Source organism: Perognathus longimembris, chromosome 2 (assembly GCF_023159225.1).
Source record: "Perognathus longimembris pacificus isolate PPM17 chromosome 2, ASM2315922v1, whole genome shotgun sequence".
Classification (NCBI taxonomy): domain Eukaryota; kingdom Metazoa; phylum Chordata; class Mammalia; order Rodentia; family Heteromyidae; genus Perognathus; species Perognathus longimembris.
Genome location: NC_063162.1, coordinates 47,910,596 through 47,932,625, shown reverse-complemented (window position 1 = coordinate 47,932,625; position 22,030 = coordinate 47,910,596). Strand labels below are relative to the sequence as shown.

General features: G+C 38.4%; 1 protein-coding gene across 4 annotated transcripts in view; it reads right to left on the bottom strand.

Annotated features, from left to right (window-relative positions):
- Positions 1-22,030, bottom strand: part of Mcu (mitochondrial calcium uniporter) — a 179,542-nt gene that overhangs the window by 19,057 nt on the left and 138,455 nt on the right. For all 4 annotated transcript variants that reach the window (XM_048338990.1, XM_048338992.1, XM_048338991.1 and 1 more), the window contains 3 exons: positions 18,004-18,073; positions 2,209-2,379; positions 1,022-1,126 (listed from right to left, as the gene is read on the bottom strand). In XM_048338990.1, the coding sequence (XP_048194947.1) occupies positions 1,022-1,126; positions 2,209-2,379; positions 18,004-18,073 (346 nt within the window). The remainder of the gene's footprint in view (positions 1-1,021; positions 1,127-2,208; positions 2,380-18,003; positions 18,074-22,030) is intronic.

Sequence of the window (22,030 nt, the reverse complement as noted above, 5' to 3'; positions counted from 1 at the left end):
CTCTTAAAATTTGTACCTGAGGTGAGCACTCATTTAAAAAAAAAAAAATATATATATATAAGCATCAGCAGTTCCTCGGGATTACTGTACAGATGGTCCCCAGGTTCAGATTGTGATTTTACAGTGGTGAGAAAACAATAAAAATTCTAATCTTGAGTGTGATCTGTTTCTAGGCCAGGAATTCACAGCACAATCCTCTTGCACCATTGGCGGTGGCAGTGAGCCACAGCTCCCAGACAACCCTACAATCATAAGAATAAAGAACCAATATTCTGCAGCACACAGTACTGTCAGAAGTTCTGAGGCATTGTGTTTTGTATTTCTGCATTCCCTCAAGCCAACACATGCCCGTATGTGTGTATATGAAACAGTCAACATTTCATTATAAAGGGGGCTTTGTTGAGGTAATTTTGCCAAATCATATAATGTACCTACATTCTGGGCACATGAAAGTAGACTAGACTAAGCTGTGCTCTTCAATAGGTTAAGTGTATATAATGGTTTTCTGGTCACAATATTTTCTGTTTATAATGGTCTATGAACACCACTGCAAGCCAAATAATATCTATACAATAACTGACTTTCAGGAGTTTGAATTTATGTCATCACCCCTCTGGCCCCTAAAAGGTAACTACCTGGTACAGTGTTTAAGAGAACAGAAAAGCATATAATTTATTTTAAAAAGATGTCCTTGTGCTATTTTAATGTTAATGAAAAGACTGTATGAAGGGAAGAAACTTTAGTTAGGCAAGATGCTCCTACTTTCAACAGAGACAGTGCTGGATAAACAAGCACTGCAGTATCCAGGTAGATAGCCAGGTAGAATCTAAGTGGTGTGGATGTTATCAGCCCAGTACCAAATACCCAGTGAACTCTTCAACTGACAGTCTAATTGTACACAAAGCTTTTGGTGTTCTTCAAAAACTGTGTTACTCAGGGACAAAAAAGCTCTTTCCTGAAGCCCTTCTCACATTCTGTGATTTTTATCAAGGCTACTTTTTTTTTTTTTTTTTTTTTTTACCTCTTTTTGGGGGCCGTACATGATACGTTACATCATTAATGACCAGCTTAAAGTCATCGAGGAGGAGGAGATCTATCCCCGTGGAGGCAGCTACTCGAACACCATCTGTGAACATTTTAAATGAAACTGGTCACAAATTTATACTCATGAATGGGCAGGAAAAGTGAACTGTCAACACACATTAAAAAATTACCTCTTCCTTTTTATATTCTACTCTTTTCCTCATCCTCTTTCTGTGCTAAACAAAGTTTACACCTGATACCTTTGTGTTTAGGTCAAACCTGAAGATTTAACCAGATGCTTTTCCTAAAACTGCATGAGCAGGTGAAATAATTACTCTACCCTTGTCCATAGAGCTACAGACTGGGGCTTGTAGAACCATGTGGACTTCTTACATTCATTTATGATGGAACCCCAGTGTTCTCCCAGAGCCTTACAGCATAGTTGCCTATTATTAACTCAGCAAGGACAGATGCTAGGATGAGCAAAGGATACCAAACTAGTCTATTAATGGTACTTCTTGAAGAGTTTCAGGGTACTTAAGGTTTAGAAACAAAAAGTAACAGAGAAATGTGGCAACTGTTAATAACAGGTAAATCCAAGTGAAGGGTAAATGAGTGCTTGCTGTAGCAGTCTTTCACTTCTATGTAAGTAGGAAAATTTTCCAAGTAAAAGTGAAAAAAATTATGGCACTTAAAAGTAAACAGATGTTCTATCAAATAGGATTTTTTTAGTGCTGTGTTTCAAATGAAATGTTCTATTTTGGTACACAATTATGTGATAAACACAAGATTGAAAGAGAAGCTCTAGTATTTTATATCTCTGGAGACAAGGGCTCAACTACTGGAAAGTTTATTCCACACTAAGGTAATGATAAAAGGTCTCAGTAACATAAAATATGATTGCCTGCTCAGCTCTGATTGTGGCACGATCTGTGAGTTGCTGGGGAATGAGACTCTGCACATAGACATTTGCTAAAACTGAGCAGTTAAATCCTGAGCCTCACAGGAGGGTTGGGTGGAGAATCACACTCCCTCTTGTACTACTCTCTTGTATTTGCTAGGCCAAAAAAGAAGTGTTCCAACTTAACAGGATGACAGCTTTTTGCAATGAACATTTCATATGTCTAGAAATGGTTTGGGGGGAAATGAGAAGTGAGAATTAAAAATGAAGGTGATTGACTATACCTGGAGAATAGATTGCCACTCTGTCAATTCCCCGATCCTCTTCCTGTAGTTGTCGTAAAAATACACCAACAGAGTCAGAGATAGGTTTGAGAGTGAACTGGCAACGTTCACGCCGAGATGGTAGCCGTACAGATATCACCGGTAACCCATTTTGATAAACCACTGTCACATCTGCATGAAAAAGACCCACAGATATATGACTGTTAGATTTTATTATATTAAAGATGAATTTTTACTACTATTCTTACACGGAGACCTATCATTACTATTAGTGTGGGTTAAATATTTCTTGGAATTGATAATACAAACCCAGTTTCATTTGTCAAGACTATATTATGCAGCCAAAGACTGCTAGGACAGATGCCACAGATCTGTAGGATGTGGCTTTTGGGATCAAGCTTTAGAGAATCCCCAGGGAGAGACAGCTTCCTAGAATATATTTGTAGCTGAGACTCATACTCAAGAACAATCAACTCATATTAATCATGAAGTATTATGTTCATGAAGTATAATCATTCTATGACTACACATTACTCGTGTCATGACACAAGCCAAACCAATTCCTTTTGTGTCCCTTTGAATACCTTCTGGAGCTTAGCTAAAAAAAGGCAAAGCTAAATAAACTATTTTGGATTTTACAACAAAAAGCTATGAAGGGAATTTTATAAGCTACTTAGTTGAAGAGATCTACACAATCTAGTACAGAATTCCATATTTTCTTACTTAGTAGGTTTGATTCATAGAGCCTTTCTTAGCATGTTACAAGAACCTCTTTCATATTTGTTTTTTGTTTGTTTTTTGCCAGTCCTGGGGCTTGAACTCAGGTTCTGGGCATTATCTGTGAGCTTCTTTTGCTCAAGGCTTACACTCGACCACTTGAGTCACAGTGCCATGTCTGACTTTTTCTGTTTATGTGGTACTGAGGAATTGAACCCAGGGCTTCATGCATGCTAGGCATGCTAGGCAAGCACACTCCCACTAAGCCACATTCTCAGCCCCTCATAATAATTTTTTTTTTTTTTTTTTTGCCAGTTGTAGGGCTTGAACTCAGGGCCTGAGTACTGTCCCTGGGTTCTTTTTTTTTTGGCCAGTCCTGGGGCTTGGACTCAGGGCCTGAGCACTGTCCCTGGCTTCTTTTCACTCTGCCACTTGAGCCACAGCGCCACTTCTGGCCATTTTCTGTATATGTGGTGCTGGGGAATTGAACCCAGGGCCTCATGTATATGAGGCAGGCACTCTTGCCACTAGGCCATATCCCCAGCCCTGTCCCTGGGTTCTTTTTCCTCAAGGCTAGTGCTCTACCATTTGAGCTGCAGCACCACTTCTGGCTTTTTCTCTTTATGTGGTGCTTCATGTATGTGAAGCAAGCAAGCACTCTACCACTAGGCCATATTCCCAGCCCCTCATAATAATTTTTAAATGACATTTTAAACCAGAAATTTTCATATAAGCAAAATTGTGCATGGGGAAAGAGGAGAACAAGCTTTAGGGTCAAGTCTGGGATTGAATTCTGGCTCCTGATGTTTGTGCATTTATGTATTTTCTCTAAGCCTCTTTATTTTTTAAATATAGAAAGTGGGTCTAGTCCTGAATTCACAGTGCTGTTGTGAATGAAACAAACTTTAAAAATACTAGGCACACTGAGAAATAAGTGGTAATACTTTCTTTTAGGAATTAGTTCTGAACAAATCATGTTAAGTGAGGTAAGCCAAACTCAGAGAGGCAAATGGCACATGTTTCTCTCATATGTGGAAGCTAGATCTAAAATACTGGGACATGATAAATTATACAGATCTCTAGGCATTCACAGACAGAGAGAACAAAGGAAGTTACTTGTAGGAGAGAAACAGAAAGGCACAATACCGATGTGCATGTGATCACACAGAATAATATTTATTGAACTCCAAGAAATGAAAACAAGAGATTTTTTCTTTTTTGCTGTTTTTGTTTTCTTTCCTTTTGGTTCTATATGTTTGTTTATATGTCTTTGGGAGTATATGGGGAGACACAGAAATGGAGGGACAAAGGGTGAACAAATGCAGCAGTAGTACTAGCTGGACACTATGTTGAAAACAAACTATATAACATGTGGATAGGATGGGAGAGAAAAACTGGGAGAAAGTGAGGGAAGGGGTGACATTGTTCAAAAAGAAATGCACTCATTATCTGCCTGTAACCCCTCTGTATATCAACTTACAGTAATTAAAAAAAAAACAATTCGTTTGGGGCTGGGAATATGGCCTAGTGGTAGAGTGTTTGCCTTGTATACATGAAGCCCTGTGTTCAAATCCTCAGCACTACATATATATAGAAAAAAAGCCAGAAGTGGTACTGTGGCTTAACTGGAGTGCTAGCCTTGAGCCAAAAAAAGAAAAGAAAAGGAGCCAGGGACGGGTACAGTGTTCAGGCCCTGAGTTCAAGCCCTAGGACTGGCAAAAAAAAAAAAAAAAAAAGAATTCTGAGTTCAAACTCTAGTACCACAAAAAAACAAAAACAACCCCAACAAAGTGTAGTATGGTGGCTCACACCTATGATCTCAAGTACTCAGGAACTGGGAATTGGAGGATTGCATTTTTTTTTTTTTTTGGCCAGTCCTGGGCCTTGGACTCAGGGCCTGAGCACTGTCCCTGGCTTCTTTTTGCTCAAGGCTAGCACTCTGCCACGTGAGCCACAGCGCCGCTTCTGGCCGTTTTCTGTATATGTGGTGCTGGGGAATCGAACCTAGGGCCTCGTGTATCCGAGGCAGGCACTCTTGCCACTAGACTATATCCCCAGCCCTGGAGGATTGCATTTTGAGGCCACATAAGACAAAAGTAATGGAGACCTTCTCTTAATCAATAAAGTAGACATGGTGCAATGTGTCTGTTACCCTAGCTATGTATGTGGGAGAGGGGACAGAGAGGTCATAGACAGGAGTATGGGCCTGAGGCTAGTAGCCCTGGGATTAAAAATAAAAGATTCTGGGCTGGGGATATAGCCTAGTGGCAAGAGTGCCTGCCTCGGATACACGAGGCCCTAGGTTCGATTCCCCAGCACCACATATACAGAAAACGGCCAGAAGCGGCGCTGTGGCTCAAGTGGCAGAGTGCTAGCCTTGAGCGGGAAGAAGCCAGGGACAGTGCTCAGGCCCTGAGTCCAAGGCCCAGGACTGGCCAAAAAAAAAAAAAAAAAAAAAAAAAAAAAAAGATTCTGACTGAAAATAACTAAAGGAAAAAGGCTAAGGGTGGGGTTTAAGAAGTAGAGTAGCTGTTAGCAAGTGTGAGGCCCTTAGTATGGCACTAGTACTGCACCCCCAATAAAAAAGTACAGCTCTGTAAGTTCCATTTATTTGGTTTTTTTTTTATAACTTCTATTCTCTTCATACCATGTGTGGTTTCTTGGCAGACTATAAAGGTCAAAGTAATAAGAGCTATTTAAACATTCTTGGAGGTTAATTTCATCTCCTCTGTCATTTCTAGGCTAGTTGATCTTAGCAGGGTTTTTCTTGCCTTTTCTTGTGCCTAGTTGCTTTTGATTGCTATACATTTTGATTTGTATTTCTGAGCGCTATATTTTGTTGTATAAATTACTTGCAAATTTATTTATTTATTCTTTCAAGGCAGAGGTAAAGAATCCTTTGTTCTAGGACAAGCTTGGCCCTACTTCTGTGGTACAGTTAGTTCTAGGCATCTCTACCCAATGTCCAGATCTTCCAATGTCTCTTCACTGGCAGCAAGAAGGAAAATGATGTCTGTCCCTGTGTGAACACCTAGATTTATTCACTTTATAGTTCCAAGGAATTAAGTTTCTAGCCTGGTGTTGTGTTTTAGAATTAGCTAAAGCCTCATGGAATGCCTATGCAAATTTCTGCAAATCTCTTCATGGTGCCTGCCTCTCTGGGCCATTGTCCCACATATTCTAGCTTCCTTGCTTCACAAACTTTGATCCCTATTCCTTCATTTCAATTAGCATTTTTTTTTTTAATACTGGGCTTTTCTTTCCTTGAGCTTTGGAAACTGTCTCAGGCTACAAGCTAGGTTAAGCGAAGGGTTGTTTCCTTTTTCTCTGGCATCACAGGATTGTGCTGAAAATTGTTTCAGATGTTTTATCTGTGCTCTATGTTGTTTACAGCAGAACAGAAATTCCCAGAGCAGTTGGTACTTCATGGACACATGACTTGAATTTTTACATAAAAACTAAAGGAATCAAAGTCGAAATCTTGATTGCCTTGTTCCTTGCAAAGGTGTGTATATAGTGTGTATATATATATATATGTGTGTGTATATATATATGCTATGCTTGTGATCTCTCTCCTACTCTCCCCTGCCCTTCCTCCCTCACACTCCCTTCCTCTCTTTCCTTTTTAAATTTATCTTTTGATAGTACAGAGCTTTGTGATTGCTAAGCTAGTACTCTACCCCAGAGCCATGCCTTCAGCCTGATTTTTGCAAGTTACTCACTTCCTGCCCTTCCAGTGGTTGCTGGGATATAAAGTGTGTGCTACCTCATCCAACTTTACTCTGTGGAAATGGAATTTTGAGGACTTTTCTGCCTGGGTTGGCCTGGAACTAAAATCTTCCCTATCTTTCCCACCCACGTATCTTAAGATAACAGGTTCATACCACTGTGCCCAGCTATGAGTTAGTTGAGAAAGGGAGTCTTGAAAACTTTTCTGCACAAGAGACCCTGAATTATCCTCCCCCTGTTCTCAGCCTCCCAAGTAGCTGCAATTACAGGTATGAGCCATTGGCTGATCTATGCTTGCTTACTTGTTCTCTCTCACATTCTCTCTCACATTCTCTCTCACATTCTCTCTCTCTCTCTCTCTCACACACACACACACACACACACACACACACAATTCTTTCTCTCTCATGTTCTTTCTCTCTCTGAAACCAGGGTTTAAACTCAGGGTCTCACATTTGTGCGACCTGCTTGCTCACCTGGTACTCTGACTTGAACCATTTTTCCAACCTTGTTTTTTGCTAGTTATTTTGGAGATAGAGCCTCATGATCTTTATTGCTTAGAATGGCCTCAAACATCCTCCAGATGTTAGCCTTTTGAGTAGCTAGCATTATAAGTGTGAGTGACTGGTGCTTTTTAAGAAAGAGCACATAAAAAATCATAATATAAACCTAACATATATCATGCACTATCTAAAATGTGTAACATCTGAAAATAATTAAAAATCTACCATTTTCCTGAAAAAATCATTAGCAACTGAGAGCTTCTCTGTGCAAAGGTTTCTATGGACAGGAATGTTGATGAGATCATAAAATTAGGTGATTAATTTAGTTACCTGGCATTTTAACCCTAATTATATTCTTATATGAAAAAGACCAACAAACCATAGATCTCAAGTAGAGTTGAATTTAAATAAGAGATAGGAAATAGTGACCATTAAATAATAATATTTCACTAATGATTTCATTGGAACATCATAAATGTCCATAGGTTACTGTTTTATAATAACTGAGACAAAGTCAACAAAGAAAACGTAGGTCTTTGTACCTAGTGGAACTTTTTTCTTCAAAAGACGTGAAGCTTTTCAAAGGAATTAAATAAGAAAGCTTTGGGCAACTCTGTATGGAATAATACATTCAGGAGCTGACAAATATTATAATGCTGTTTTTGAAAAAATACAGATTTTCCCACACACTAGATTGTAATGTGAATGTTAGACTTCTTGGTTTTCAACCAAAGAGGAACAATTACCAAGGTTCCTCAAGTTTAGTAATACATAAAACAAGAAGTTACAGAAGAGAACAGTCACATGGCCATTGACAATGACCCTTTTCAGCACTCTTCGTAGATATTCTTTTAAAGTATAAATTGTATCAAGTGGCTCTCTAGTTGGAGTTTTAAATCTTCTGCTTTGATTTTCATAGCAATAAAATAAGAATCTAAGTCTGCTCATCACTAGTGAGCTTCAAAGGAAGTTAGAAATTATAGGATATCTGCTGTGAACACAGAGTGCCAGAGCATGAGAACAGATTTAAGTAGAAAAATAGGAGCCATGGAACTGTGGAGGTAAGAGTAGCAGTAAAGGACCACAGATACTAGAGACTGAAGAAGGGATCATTTGAAAAAAATACCTTTGAGGAGTCAGACATGGAAAAACAATCATAAAACAGTCATAAAAGCAGGCAAAGCTGGGCACCAGTGTCTGATGCCTGTAATCCTAACTACTCGGGAGGCTGAGATCTGAGGATCGTAGTTTGAAGCCAGCCTGTGGGACTCTTATATCCAATTAATCAGAGAAAAAAGCCACAAGTGGCACTGTGGCCCAAGTGGTAGAGCACTTGCCTTGAGCAAAAGGAGCTCAGGGACAGCACCTAAGCCCAGAACTCAAGCCCCAGGACCAGCAAAAAGAAAAGAAAAGAAAAAGCCAGGCTTGGTAGAATGTATCAATGACTCCCAATACTCAGAAGGCTGAAGCAGGAGGGTCACTTGAGCCTAAGAGTTCAAAGTGAAACACTAAAGAAAGTTGGGTACTCAGGAAGCTGAGATCTAGGATCGATTAACCAGCAAAAAGCTAGAAGTGGAGTTGTGGCTCAAGTGGTATTAAGAATGTATAAAATATGTAGTTTATTTAGTGTTCAAAATAACCGGTAAGGTGTCCAGTACAATATATTGTATCATGAACACAAAAGGATACACCCTGAGGACTTAGGAACAGGACTCGGTAAATAAGAAAGTACGTGGAGGAAGTTACCTGGCAAGCTGTAGGGAGCTGGTCTTTAGAGGATCTGGCTTATTATCTGTTTCTACACATACATACCCTTCAATAATATTCTGTATCACAAATGTGAGATATAATCATATGATTTTAGAGGTGGGAGGCTAGAGAAATCATGCAACAACACTTTTCTTTTGTCGGTTGTGAGGCTTCAACTCAGGGCCTGTGCACTGTCCCTGGGCTTTTGTGCTCAAGACTAGTGCTCTTTGAGCCACAGCTCTGGTTATTTGGAGATAAGAGTCTCACTGACTTTCCTGCCCATGATGGCTTAAACCACGATTCCCAGATCTCACCTTTCTGAGTAGATAGGAATACAGGTGTGAGCCACCAGTACCTGGCCAAAACTCCCTGCTTTTTAATAGCTAAAAAAAAGTTCAACAAGGTTGGATAATATCCCTAAAGCCACATAGTTCACTTGAATGTAATTTGAATCACATCATTTGACTAAAAAATTATTTCTTTCACATTATATATGATATTAGGGTGCTGAATTCAATATGTGTATATATATATATCGTTTTTTACATGTGTATATATGTATGTATGTATGCATGTATGTATATATTTTTCCTGCACTTGGGGCTTGAATTTTGGGCCCGGGCACTATCCCTGAGCTTCTTTTGCTCAAGGCAAATGCTCTACCACTTCTGGCTTTTTTGAGTAGTTTATTGGAGATAAGAGTCTCACCAAGTTTTCTGCCTGGGCTGGCTTTGAATCGCGATCCTTAGATCTCAGCTTCTTGGGTAGCTAGGGTTATAGTTTTGAGCCACTGGTGCCTGGCTCAGTGAACATTTTTAACTCTTATTTTAGCATCATCTAATGATGTCTAACTACTTAAGAAACTACTTTAAGAAAATACTCTTATCTTCAATTAACTGCAAAAAGCTGGACGTGGAGCTGTGGCTCAAGCGGTAAAATAGCATCCTTGAACAAAAAAGTTAAGCAAGAGAGGCTCTAAGTTCAAGCCCCAGGACAAGTAAAACAAACAGCACAAAAAACAGAGAAAAATTACTGAGTTATGTAAAGTAGTTAATTTTTAAAAAATTATTCATAATATACGGATACATTTAAAACACTAAATCTATCACATAATTTTATTTGGAGACTAATAATTTTGAGAGACAAATATATTTTAGTCCATTTTGTGTTGTTGTAACAAGATGCCTAAGGTTGGGTAATAGAAGAAAGAGCTCACAGAAGTTAAGGATTCAGCATGGTGATGGCATCACATGGTGGGGCATGTGTAAAAGCAGCAAATGGGGACATTTGGAATAAGCTAAAACAAGAGAGTAACTTTGTTTACAACAACCTACTTTATGGTAATCCAGTTCCTCAAGACCCACCATACTCCTATAGGAACAACTCCTATCTTGAGACACCTAACCCAGGTCCTTTACACTTACCCTAGTCTCTTGAGTAAAGTATTAATTAATCCATTCATGAGGATGGTGACTCAATTACCTAATAATCTTCTAGAGGCCTAACAGTGCTAGAGTGAAGAGTTAAACCTCAACATGAGTTTTGATAGGAATAACCCACATTCAGACCACAGCAATACATGTAAATCATTATGTAAAAAGTATACTTCTATATTAATATGTGAAAACCTAACTTCAATAATTTAATAATCCTAGTTCTTTGAGTCTCTCAAACTAGTAATATATATGTGTATGTATATATATATATGAACCAAATCAACTATATATATTTCATTGTGTACCTTGTGAGTTAGTGTTTTCTTTAACTTATTATTATTATTATTATTACTATTTTTATTTATTTATTTTGCCAGTCCTGGGCCTTGGACTCAGGGCCTGAGCACTGTCCCTGGCTTCTTTTTGCTCAAGGCTAGCACTCTGCCACTTGAGCCGCAGCGCCACTTCTGGCCATTTTCTGTATATGTGGTGCTGGGGAATCGAACTGAGGGCTTCATGTATACGAGGCAAGTGCTCTTGCCACTAGGCCATATCCCCAGCCCCTCTTTAACTTTTTAATTGTTATTATAAAGGTGATGTACAGAGGGTTACTTATGCTGGGCACTGGTGTTTCAAGCCTGTAATCCTAGCTACTCAGGAGGTTGAGACGTGAGGATTGCAGAAAGTCCATGAGACTCTTATTTCCAATTAACCACCAGAAAACCAGAAGTGGCGCTGTGGCTCAAGTGGAAGAGCTGAAGAGCTCAGGGAGAGCGCCCAGGCCCAGAGGTTAAGCCCCTGATCAACAAAAACAAAAACAAAAACAAAAAGAAAGAAGGGTTACTTGCATAAGTCATGAAATAAGTGAATTAGTAATTTGCACAATACTGAATCTTCGCAGAATTATAAAAGATATTTTCATGAAGTGATTGTGAGGCTTAAATAATAGTTTAAAAATCAGCTTTTAATACATACTGTGATTCTTCTGTTAAGTAGTTGTGGCACCTACGTATCTTTTGCTAATGCTAGTAAGTGAAGTCTTAGCACAAGTCAGAGGCTAAAAGTCTTTTGGAATACAAAGCTATCCTTTCCATTCGATTCTTCTATCTGTATTGAACTGAGAATTAAATATTCTATTATGGCTTTGTAAAAATGATATTTTGTCTTAATATAGTGATTTAATTTCTTTTAAAATAATGGTTTTGGATTTTTTTTGGGGGGGTGCAGTATTGAGGCTTGAACTCAGGGTCTTGAGCTTGCTGGTCAGGTAATCTACCACTTGAACCATTCTGCTAGCCCAAAATAATGTCTTTTATGTTGCTACTATAAATGAACTTTATACTTCATTTTTTGTCTATTTTAATTTTGTAGTAGACAAAAGTTGAAAACAATTCTAGAGTAGAGAGAACAGAAATGGGAAAAATTATGGGTATTAGGATCTCAGACTCAGCAATATTTACTTCTATCAGAAGGAGCTGCCTGGAATTCAATTCACACTGTTGAATTCAATTGACCCTCAGCTTCCTCACCTATAATGTAGGCATGTTAATATCGCTCAAGGTTGCTGAGACTATTCAGTGAGAATTAAAAACAAACCTGGTGTAGAGGTTTCTCTTGCTTGATACAGCACATGTTTGAGAAATTTTTTAGTTACTCCTTTATGTCAAGAGAACAAAAATGATGTATTGCACTGATGAATAAGAGTCTAAGTTAAACAGAAATGCTGGGCAGGCTGCAGAGCACAAAGAACTTTCATTCACTGCTGGTCAGAATGCAAAACAGTATAGCCATAGACAGTTTAGTAAACTAAATATACTCTTTTAATCATGCTCCTTGGTATTTACCCAAAGTAGTTGAAGATTTATAGCCACACAAAGACCCACACAACGATGTTTTCAGTAGCTTTACTCGTAACTGCCCCAAACTTGGAAGCAATAAAGATGTCTTCCAGTAGATGAAGGGATAAATAAACGGTGGTACCTCCAGACACTGGATTACTATGCAGTGCTAAAAAGAAATAAGCTGCATAGCCACGAAAAGATATGAACAAATATTTCATTCTTTTTCTTTTTTGAGATGGAGAGATAGGGTTTCATTATTTCACTCAGGCTAGACTTGAATTCATGGGTTCAAGTGATCTTCCCATCTCAGCCTCTCATGTAGCTGGGAATTCAGGCATGTGCCACTGGACCTTGGCTAATGGAGAAAATTTCAGTGTGTGTTACCAAGTGAAGGAAGTCTGTCTGAAAGGCTGCCTGTACATCCCACCTATATGACATGCTGCTAAAGGCAAAACTATGAGACTGTAAAACAAGATCAGTGGTTGCCAGGGGTTGGGAGAGAGAAAGGTGAAAAGGAGAGAAGCAAAACTACTCTGAATGTCATTATAATGGTGAATATCTGTCATTTCACATTTGGTATAGAACACCAAAACGGAACCCTAATGTAAAGGATAGCCTCTGGATGATAGCGATGTGCCAGTGGAGGCTCGTGAATTGTGACATGTACACTCTGATGTGGGATGATAATGAGAGGGAGCACAGGGATGGACACCAGCAAATGAAATGTTTCTGTACCCTTCTAAGTTTTAAGACCTAAAACTGCTCTGAAAATAGAGTCTTTCTTAAAAGATACAGATTAAACAAACTAACTTGGTATATCTTAGTGTTTTTGGTTAACTGACCTGAGAATTTGAACAAGCTATGGACAGAACTCCTCCAATAGTCCTATTTCCTGAAAAAAATCAAAGTAATTTTTATATATAATTTAGACATAATTTATTTTATTGTATTGGAAAGTGATTTTGTTCATATTATTGTAGTTTAAAATAAATGCTTATAAAACCTAAACCAAAGCAATGGATATTTTCTGATCTATCTATCTGTGCTTAAACTGAGGGCCTGAAAGCTGTCCTCAAGACTTGTGCTCCTTTCCTTATAAAGAGAAGTTAGTACAGGGTAGTTTACTTGTAGCTTGATTTAATTGGGGATATTTGAGGCTTTATGAATAAGTGTAATGTCTAATTCAAGACTTCACAGTCATGATTATGGGTTTGGTAGAAAGATCATAACTCCTTTCAGCTAAGCTGTCTCTCTGAGTTAGGAAATTAGAAATGAATAGCTATATGAATTTTCCACTGCCAAAGGAAATATCTGTAGGATAGTCATAAATGAAAAATTCTGCCAATTTTCTCTGCAGGCATTTAGAAAAAATGTACAGCTCTTGAAGATTACCTCTACTCAGGAAGCCTCAAAATTAAAACTTGGATCTGTGATCTTTTCACTTGTGATATTGCATCTAAGCAGTGAAAAACCCAGTTCTGTGAGCTGCAGAGAACCCTTAGGTTTCTTGTACAAACAAGCCAGTATCATCTGGCTGTGAGCTGTGGGATGCTGATTAAGTCTGTTACCACACATCTTTCACATCTTGAACCAGGGCCTCACATTCTCCCTTTTTTGCTCTTGATTGGTGATAGACACTTAAGCCATGACTCCATTTCTGGCTTTTTCCTGGTTCACTGGAGATAGAAGTCTCTCCAATTACTCTACCTGGGCTGGTTTCAAATCTTATTCCTCAGAACTCAGTCTCCTGAATAGCCAGCATCAGCTTCCTGAGTAGGTGCCACCAGCACCCAAATATTTATTTATTTTTTCTAAAAAAAAAACCCAAATAAACCAGGCCTGGCACCAGACACTCATACCTATAATCCTAGCTACTCAGGGTGCTGAGATCTGAGGACTGTAGTTTGAAGCCAGCCTGGGCAAGCAAGTCCAGTCTTTTTTCTAATTAACCACCAAAAAGCTGGAAGTAGAGCTGTGGCTCAGGTGGTAGAGCACCAGCCTTGAGCAAAAAGCCAAGAGAAGAGTGTGAAGATCTGAGTTCAATCACCAATACTATCATACTTAACTAGCATAGTTAAGTACTTACTATGTGACTATTTCAGTCTTGAATCTATCAAAGAGGAGTCAAAATATGTTCTCACATAACTATGGACAAATGTTTGGCAGTAGCATTATTTTTAATGATTCAAATAGAAAACAATCCAAATGTCCCTACTTTGGTAAATGAACAAAGAATGGCTTTTCTAAATACTGGAATATTACCAAGCAAGAAAAAGAAGTAACTGTAAGTCATGTTACAACATGGGTAAACCTTGCAAGCATGATAGAGAAGACTCTAGAGGCAGAAGAGTACATATTGTAGAAACCCAGTGTAGATGACACTTTTGTAAGTGGTTTCATTAAGGAGACTAAAACCCTCCGGTACTAAACTAAGGTTGAGTGCAAGGACTGGGAACAAAAGAAGGTTCAGGAGCAAAGGAAATGGTCTAAGTTGTATTGTTATGATGGTTACACAACAGTAGGTGACTCTGTGTGTGTGTGTGTGTGTGTGTGTGTGTATGCATGTATTGGTACTGGGCAACTCAGGGCTGTTTGCCCTGTCGACTTGCTTGTTCACAGCTGGTGTTCTTCTACTTGGGCCACGTCTCTAATTTGGCTTTTGGTCAGTTAGTGGAGTAAGAGTCTCATGGACTTTTCTGCCTAAGTTGGCTGTGAACCTCAATAGCAGGAGAGCACAGAAAGAAACAGCTGGGGTACATATAACTGTTTTTTTTGTGTTTTTTTTTGAAACCAGTGGGTTGACTAAATAGATACCATGTATCATTAAACCGGAACTTCCAGGTTCTTTCAGTATTAAAACTATTTGCCCTTAGTTTTATATCACAATCATAATTCGTTAAGTGTAAAATAACCAGAACAACTCTACTATAATTCTTAAGACAGGACTAGTTAAGCAGAATAACATTTCTAGATAAATAAATTGAAGGCAGTTACATAAGGTGATTTTCTTTGATCTTTTTCTAGCTCATCTTTTGCATTTTCCCCACAGCAAGGAGGAAGATATGTCCTGGTTTAAGCAGGTAGGCCAGCTTTTGTCCTGAAAAATTGTAGTAGCACCTCTTTCACTCTTAAAAGTGTCTTTGGCAGGATGATAAACTGTAAGTCAACCTACTGATAGTGAAGTTATTCTCACCTTTATTGACACCAAGGGGAAATTCTGAAGGCCTATACCATAACATAAATCATACACAATAAAATTTCACTTTTAGAAATTTACAGCTGAGGATTTAGTGCACAGGGAAATCAAAATAAGAGGTTGAAGTCCTTGTGTTTTAGGTTATGGAGTCCTTGATACTACCATAACTATTACTTACAGAAAAAACCCCCACCATTTCTATAGGTTGAAATCATTTTTCTATTGGAGGTGGTAACTATTACTGTCAACATTTCAGAGATGAGGAAAAAGCATTTGAGAAATTACTTGTCTGTGGTTATAAGTTCTAGTATGAATTTATATGTAAAAATTTGTATGTATATGTAGAAACTTTTCTAGAGAAAGAATCTAGATCCTCAAAAGTTTTTGAGACATAGGAAAAGTGAAAAACTTCTTAGATTGCTTTGGCAGGGAGGTTAAACTTGAAGATGTATCTAAAAATACAATTAAACAGTTACTGAGAGGCAGTATATAAAAATATACATACACATACACACTAGATATATAAATATTATAATTAGATACTGTGGCATTTTAGTATCAATATAATTAAACATGAAGGTCAAACCATCATTCAATACTGAAAGTGACCTAGCAGTAATGACAAGAGCAGTGAATGATGGTAGAAATGTCTGCTTTTGATGACTAAACTCTATTTGCTGCAGTAACTCTTCATCAGTTTCTCATATACTAAAGCAACCTTACTTAAAAGCATAAAATGAGAAGTATAATTTGAAGGAAGTAAGGCTACTGAGCTGTACTAAACCAAACAATTTTGTGCTCTTATTTTTTTACATATGAATATGAGTTAGTTTTTTTTGGGGGGGGCAGTCCTGGGGCTTGGACTCAGGGCCTGAGCACTGTCCCTGGCTTCTTTTTGCTCAAGGCTAGCACTCTGCCACTTGAGCCACAGCGCCACTTCTGGCCATTTTCTGTATATGTGGTGCTGGGGAATCGAACCCAGGGCCTCATGTATATGAGGCAGGCACTCTTGCCACTAGGCCATATCCCCAGCCCCCATGAGTTAGTTTTTTTAAGAAGGGAAAATTCTAGCAAAAAATTGTTAGAGTAGCTTTTTTTTTTTTTAAATTAAAGTTAGTATCCTAAGATGGAGTGTGGCTCAGAAGTAAAATGTTCCCTGACCATGTGGGGATATTTATTAGCATTACTGTCCTGGAATAACACATAGCCATCACAACAGTACCATTGTTAAATTACTGAAATATTTTCATACAATTATATACCAATCTATAAGAAATACAATTAGGTTATAAATTAACATCAATTCCAACATGACTTCATCAGTTCAAATTAAATTACCAGGAATATCATAACCATCAATGGTACTTGAATGGTAATGTCACTTGGTTGGTAGTAAATATATAGCTAGTAAATATATTCTGATATATACTGACATTGAATTTATAACATTTTCATATAATACTATAAAGGCTAGAAGTGTGAAATTCTATCAGCTCAGAAAAAGCAAGAGGGCTTGTACTATAAACAATTATTTTTTCTCAGTGAGAGGAATTCTCTCTTTGCTGGCACTAGCTCATGATGTCACTCTGCAGTAGTATTGGAGGAAAGTAATGGGTGCTGGGAGGGACACAGGCACAGATGTGAACAGCAGCCCCATTTAGCAATGTAATGGATGGCAACAGTGTTGGGAGGAAGCAATATACCCACCTACTGCTTTGGAGGGACTTGGGGAATGAAGGAAGTAGGTGGCACTATGGACAGACCCTTAGTTCTTAATCATGTAGAGAGTTCTGGTATCTGGGTATATACTAGTACTGAGCCTTAACTGGGGCAACACATCTCTCTGTCCTCTGGCAACAATGAAGTGGAGTGCTGTTTTGTAACGTCTGTTAATTGGTGATATTTTGTTAGTTTTTTATGTTTTTAAGACCCTGGAAAAACAGAAGGTTTGTTTTGGTCCTGGTCTATTTTCTCTGTCAGCCTTTCCATGCTACAAATGAGTAACCACAAAGGATATTCCTCCAAGTTTAGAGGGCTTAGCAAATACGAACACACTGTCTACGAAGTCAGATAACAATGACTTTCAGAAAGGGGGTCTGATAACATCACAAACTCTCCACTAAATAAAGAGGATTCTAGATTTTCATGATTCACCTTCTGGGCAGGTTCAGTTTCAGGTGTGTCCTTCCTTGCAGGATGCTCTTTCAGTGCTTCGGTCTATGAATTAGTGAGTATAAGGTTGAATTTAGAGCTCTATGAAACTAAATTTTACCCAGTAGCAACATTTAACAGCAATCTCTAAGCCATACAACGTACATGGTAAATGTACAATGTTGGATAAGAAGAATGACAGTAAAGCTGTCAATACATCTTTCTCTACTAATATTTTGCAACCAGAGCTAAGATCCTCTTGCCAGAGTTGATGGTTTATTTGTTCTTTTTCTTGGTTTCTCCTCTAAATTCACTAGCTCTTTACACACGTAGTGTACTCCCTATTTTTAATCCTCCCCATTTTCCCTCTGACCTCCAAGACTACTTTAAGTAAGGTAGTGTGGTTTATAAATGTGTTGTCAGGGAAACACTTGAGCTAAGGAGGCAACTAAAATGGATTTGCCAAAACTCACCATCAGAGGGCACAACTGTACTGCAGTAAACAGCTCCTGGGTTCTGCCAGGATGGGAGCCTCGGGTGCACCTACAAAAGAATCAAACCGACTGTCAGGAAAGGGCAAATGCCATGCACGTGTATGCCACAAACAGAAACAGCTTTTGAGTACAGACATCATATGTATTCCTTGTAGAAAAAAATTAAATACAAAGAAAATAAGTCTTTTAAGTTCATAACATCCTAAGATTAACAGTGAACATTCTAATGCTTTGATATAGACACATTTACATACACACACTAGCACAAATATTACACTAAATGATTAGACTTACACATGGACCATCATTTTTACTTGCTTAAAAAACACTGGTTTGAAGTGCTATCATATCAATTGAGGGGGCTTCTTCCTGTTAGCTTTTAGATCTGTACTTTCTTTTTAAAAAATATTTTGCCAACTATAAGACAGCTATCAAGTAGACCCAGTATGAATTTACGTTATTTGAATGGGCACTGGGTCTTTCTGTTCACTCTCCTCCTTTAAACCTGGAAGACAATCTCAGTCCTTGAATCCTTAATCTCCATCTTCACTGTTAGAAGATCATATATAATCATTTACCACTTCATCTAAGTGGGTGTGGATCTAGAATTTAGGTTCTCATAATTGAACTACACTTCAGGGAAAAAAATGAAGACATTCCTAATTTACCACATGCTTATTTTTTTAGTTTCCTTTTGCTAGCCCAAAAAAGTACAAGGAGAAACAAAACAAAACAAAAAAAGAAAAGTGAAGGAAGGAAAAAAGAAAGAAAGAAAAAGAGAAAGAAAGAAGAACAAAGGAAGGAAATAAGGAAAGAAAGAAAGGAAGTGACTAAAAACAGATGCATTATCCCCAGGCCTATTATATTCCAGGGCATCATTCCAAAGATAGTAATTTAGGACTGACTATGATGACACATACCTTAACAGCTACAGCACCATTTATGTGAATGAACATCACTAGTACCCTCTCTTCTTCCAACTGAACCGTGTGCAGATGGGAAACAAACTCTTACAAAACATGTAAATACGTTACCTATAATGACTTGAGACAAAGTCCTTAGCTAGTTACCAAACTAGGTTTTGATTCACCAGGATTTAATTTATCTTTAAGAAGTAGCAATATGGGGCTGGGGATATAGCCTAGTGGCAAGAGTGCCTGCCTCGGATACACGAGGCCCTAGGTTCGATTCCCCAGCACCACATATACAGAAAAACGGCCAGAAGCCGCGCTGTGGCTCAAGTGGCAGAGTGCTAGCCTTGAGCGGGAAGAAGCCAGGGACAGTGCTCAGGCCCTGAGTCCAAGGCCCAGGACTGGCCAAAAAAAAAAAAAAAAAAAAAAAAAAGAAGTAGCAATATAACTGATTTCCTTCCAGTACCAACACAGCTACTCCATATGGTGAATAATTACTTTTTTCCTCACTTTAAGTGAAATGTTATCTTTATAATTTCTCCAAATCCTATTAAATAGGACCTATTCTGAATTCCTGTCTAATAATCTGTTTGCACCTCTATTAGTAACCACATTGTTTCAACCTTCTAGTTTTATGATATATCTGAATATCTGCAATAGCTAGTTTCCCCTCACAGTTTAAGAAATTTTCAGTCAGGTGCTGATGGCTCACACCTATAATCCTAGCTATTGAGGAGGCTGAGATCTGAGGAGAGTGGTTCAAAGCCAGCTTGGGCAGAAAAGTCCGTAAGACTCTTATCTCCAATAAAAACTACCCATAAAAAGCTGGAAGTGGTGTTGTAGATCAAGTGGTAGAGCCCTAGCTTATGCACAGAGAGGCTCAGGAACAGCACCCAGGCCCTGAGTTCAAGCCCAGGCAGGACTGAAAGAAGAAAAAGAAATTTTCCTATTCCTGCTTATTCATTTCTCCACATGATGTTCATTCATTTGGTAGTACTGAGGACTGAACTTAGTTCCCTGTGCATGTTGGGTAAGCACTCTACCACTTGAGGTACATCCCTAGCCACTGGTTTTTGTTTAGCCAGTCCTGGGGCTTGAACTCAGGGCTTGAGCACTGTCCCTGAGCTTCTTTTGCTGAAGGCTAGCGCTCTACCACTCCTAGCCTTCTCTGTGTATGTGGTACTGAGGAATCAAACCCAGGGCTTCATGCATGCTAGGCAAGCACTCTACCACTAAGCCACATTCCCACCCCCTAGCCATTAGTTTTATATTTGGTTTATAAGATAGGGTCTTGTTAACTTGGCCCAGGCTGGCCTCCAACTTGCCATCCTTGCCTCACCTTTTAAGTTACTGGTATTATGCCATGGGCCACCCCACCTGGAATCCACATGACCTTTAAGGTCATGACCTTTAAGTTATTTTTTTTTACACATACCACATACAATCATAACAGTTTTAAAAAAGCACAGTGTAGTGGTTAAACATACAGAATCTAAAACCATCCCGCTTGCATTCAGGTAGTGGTTTAGCAAATTACTCCAACTGCACCCTTAGGGAGATTTATTAGCATTTCTGTGCCTTGATTTTTCCATTGGAAAATGGACCAGGTGTAATACTGACACCTACTACAGAAAAATTTTGAGGACTGGGTAATGTATAGAGAGCATTTAGAGCACTGCCCGGCATAGAACAAGTGCTCAATAAGTGTTAGCACATTAACTGCATGGGTTAATGTAAAGAAATCTAACGTGCTTTCCTTTTCAATCTGTCTATATTGTTACACATTTAAAGATTTCTTCATACAGATCCTGCATCTTCTTTCCTGATAAAGATTTTTATGTTGTCTTGTCCAATATTGCATTATCTTGCCCTAATTTTTTTAGTTTGTCAGTGATAGTGCCTGACAAATAACATACATGATAAGTAAGCTTTACAACTGCATATTACTTTATTTTAAAATACAAAAATCCTATCTTTATGAGCAATAATGAGCTAATTATGGTTATGCTTTTTTCTTCCTCTCTTTCACTGTAGTTTATTATTCCTCTTAGAATTTGTCTTTTATTCATCTATGCATCAACTACTTACTTCTACCTACTCCTCTCTATCCTAATATCAGTCAATCTGTCATGTAGGCAGTTCTAGGATTTGAACTCAGGGTTTCACACTTGTTACGTAGGGCTATGCCATGTGAGCCATTTCCTTAGCTTTAGATTTGCTTAAATAACAACCTTTGGTAACTGAATATATAAAAAACAACAATATCATTTTATCTCTCATTTTCTTGCTATTTATAACATTACTACATTGTCAAGGCTTTAAGGATGTATATTCTGTTTTATAAAGCTAACTTCTACATGTTTAAGTTTTCATTCTAGAGATCAAATGGGCTCTGTGCTCTTGGCTAATTGTTGTTGTTATTATTGTTGTTGTTGGTGGTGGTGCATGTGTATGCTGGCTCTGGGGCTTGAAGTCCGGTGCTTAGCTTTTTGCTCAAGGTCAGCACTCTACCACTTTAGCCACAGCTCCACTTCTGGTGTTTGGTGGCTATTTGGAGATAAGAGTCTCACTGACTTTCCTGTCAAGGCTGGCTTTGAATCACAATCCTCAGGTCTTAGTCTCCTAGGTAACTAAGATTCAAGCATGAAGTACCAGCACCTGACTTTCTAATTGTTTGTTTTTCCAAAAGGTTTCCCATGTCTATTGCTGAGCCCATTATTGGGGCAATCAAGAGAAATCAGATTCCCAATTTAACATGCTCAGCTGCATAGGCAGTGTTAACATCTTGGCTTGATAGGTTGAGACTGACATAAGTATGTGTGCCGTCTCATGCAATTCCTCACATACCCAGTTGGGGTCTTCTCCAGTATCTACTCTTGGACGTGCGCCTGATTTTGTTACCAGTTGTTGTTGTTTTTTTCCTTTTAATCTAAATCCATTGGGGGTCATGATGAATTTGTTTTTGTTTCTTGGCAAGGAATCACTTGATTCTGAAAGTCTGTGGTAAAAAGCCAGATCAAGTGCACATACCTTGATGGCGGAAAAAAATCAGAAGTCACTGCCAATTCTTTAGTAGTAGTTTTTGTTTTCATTTC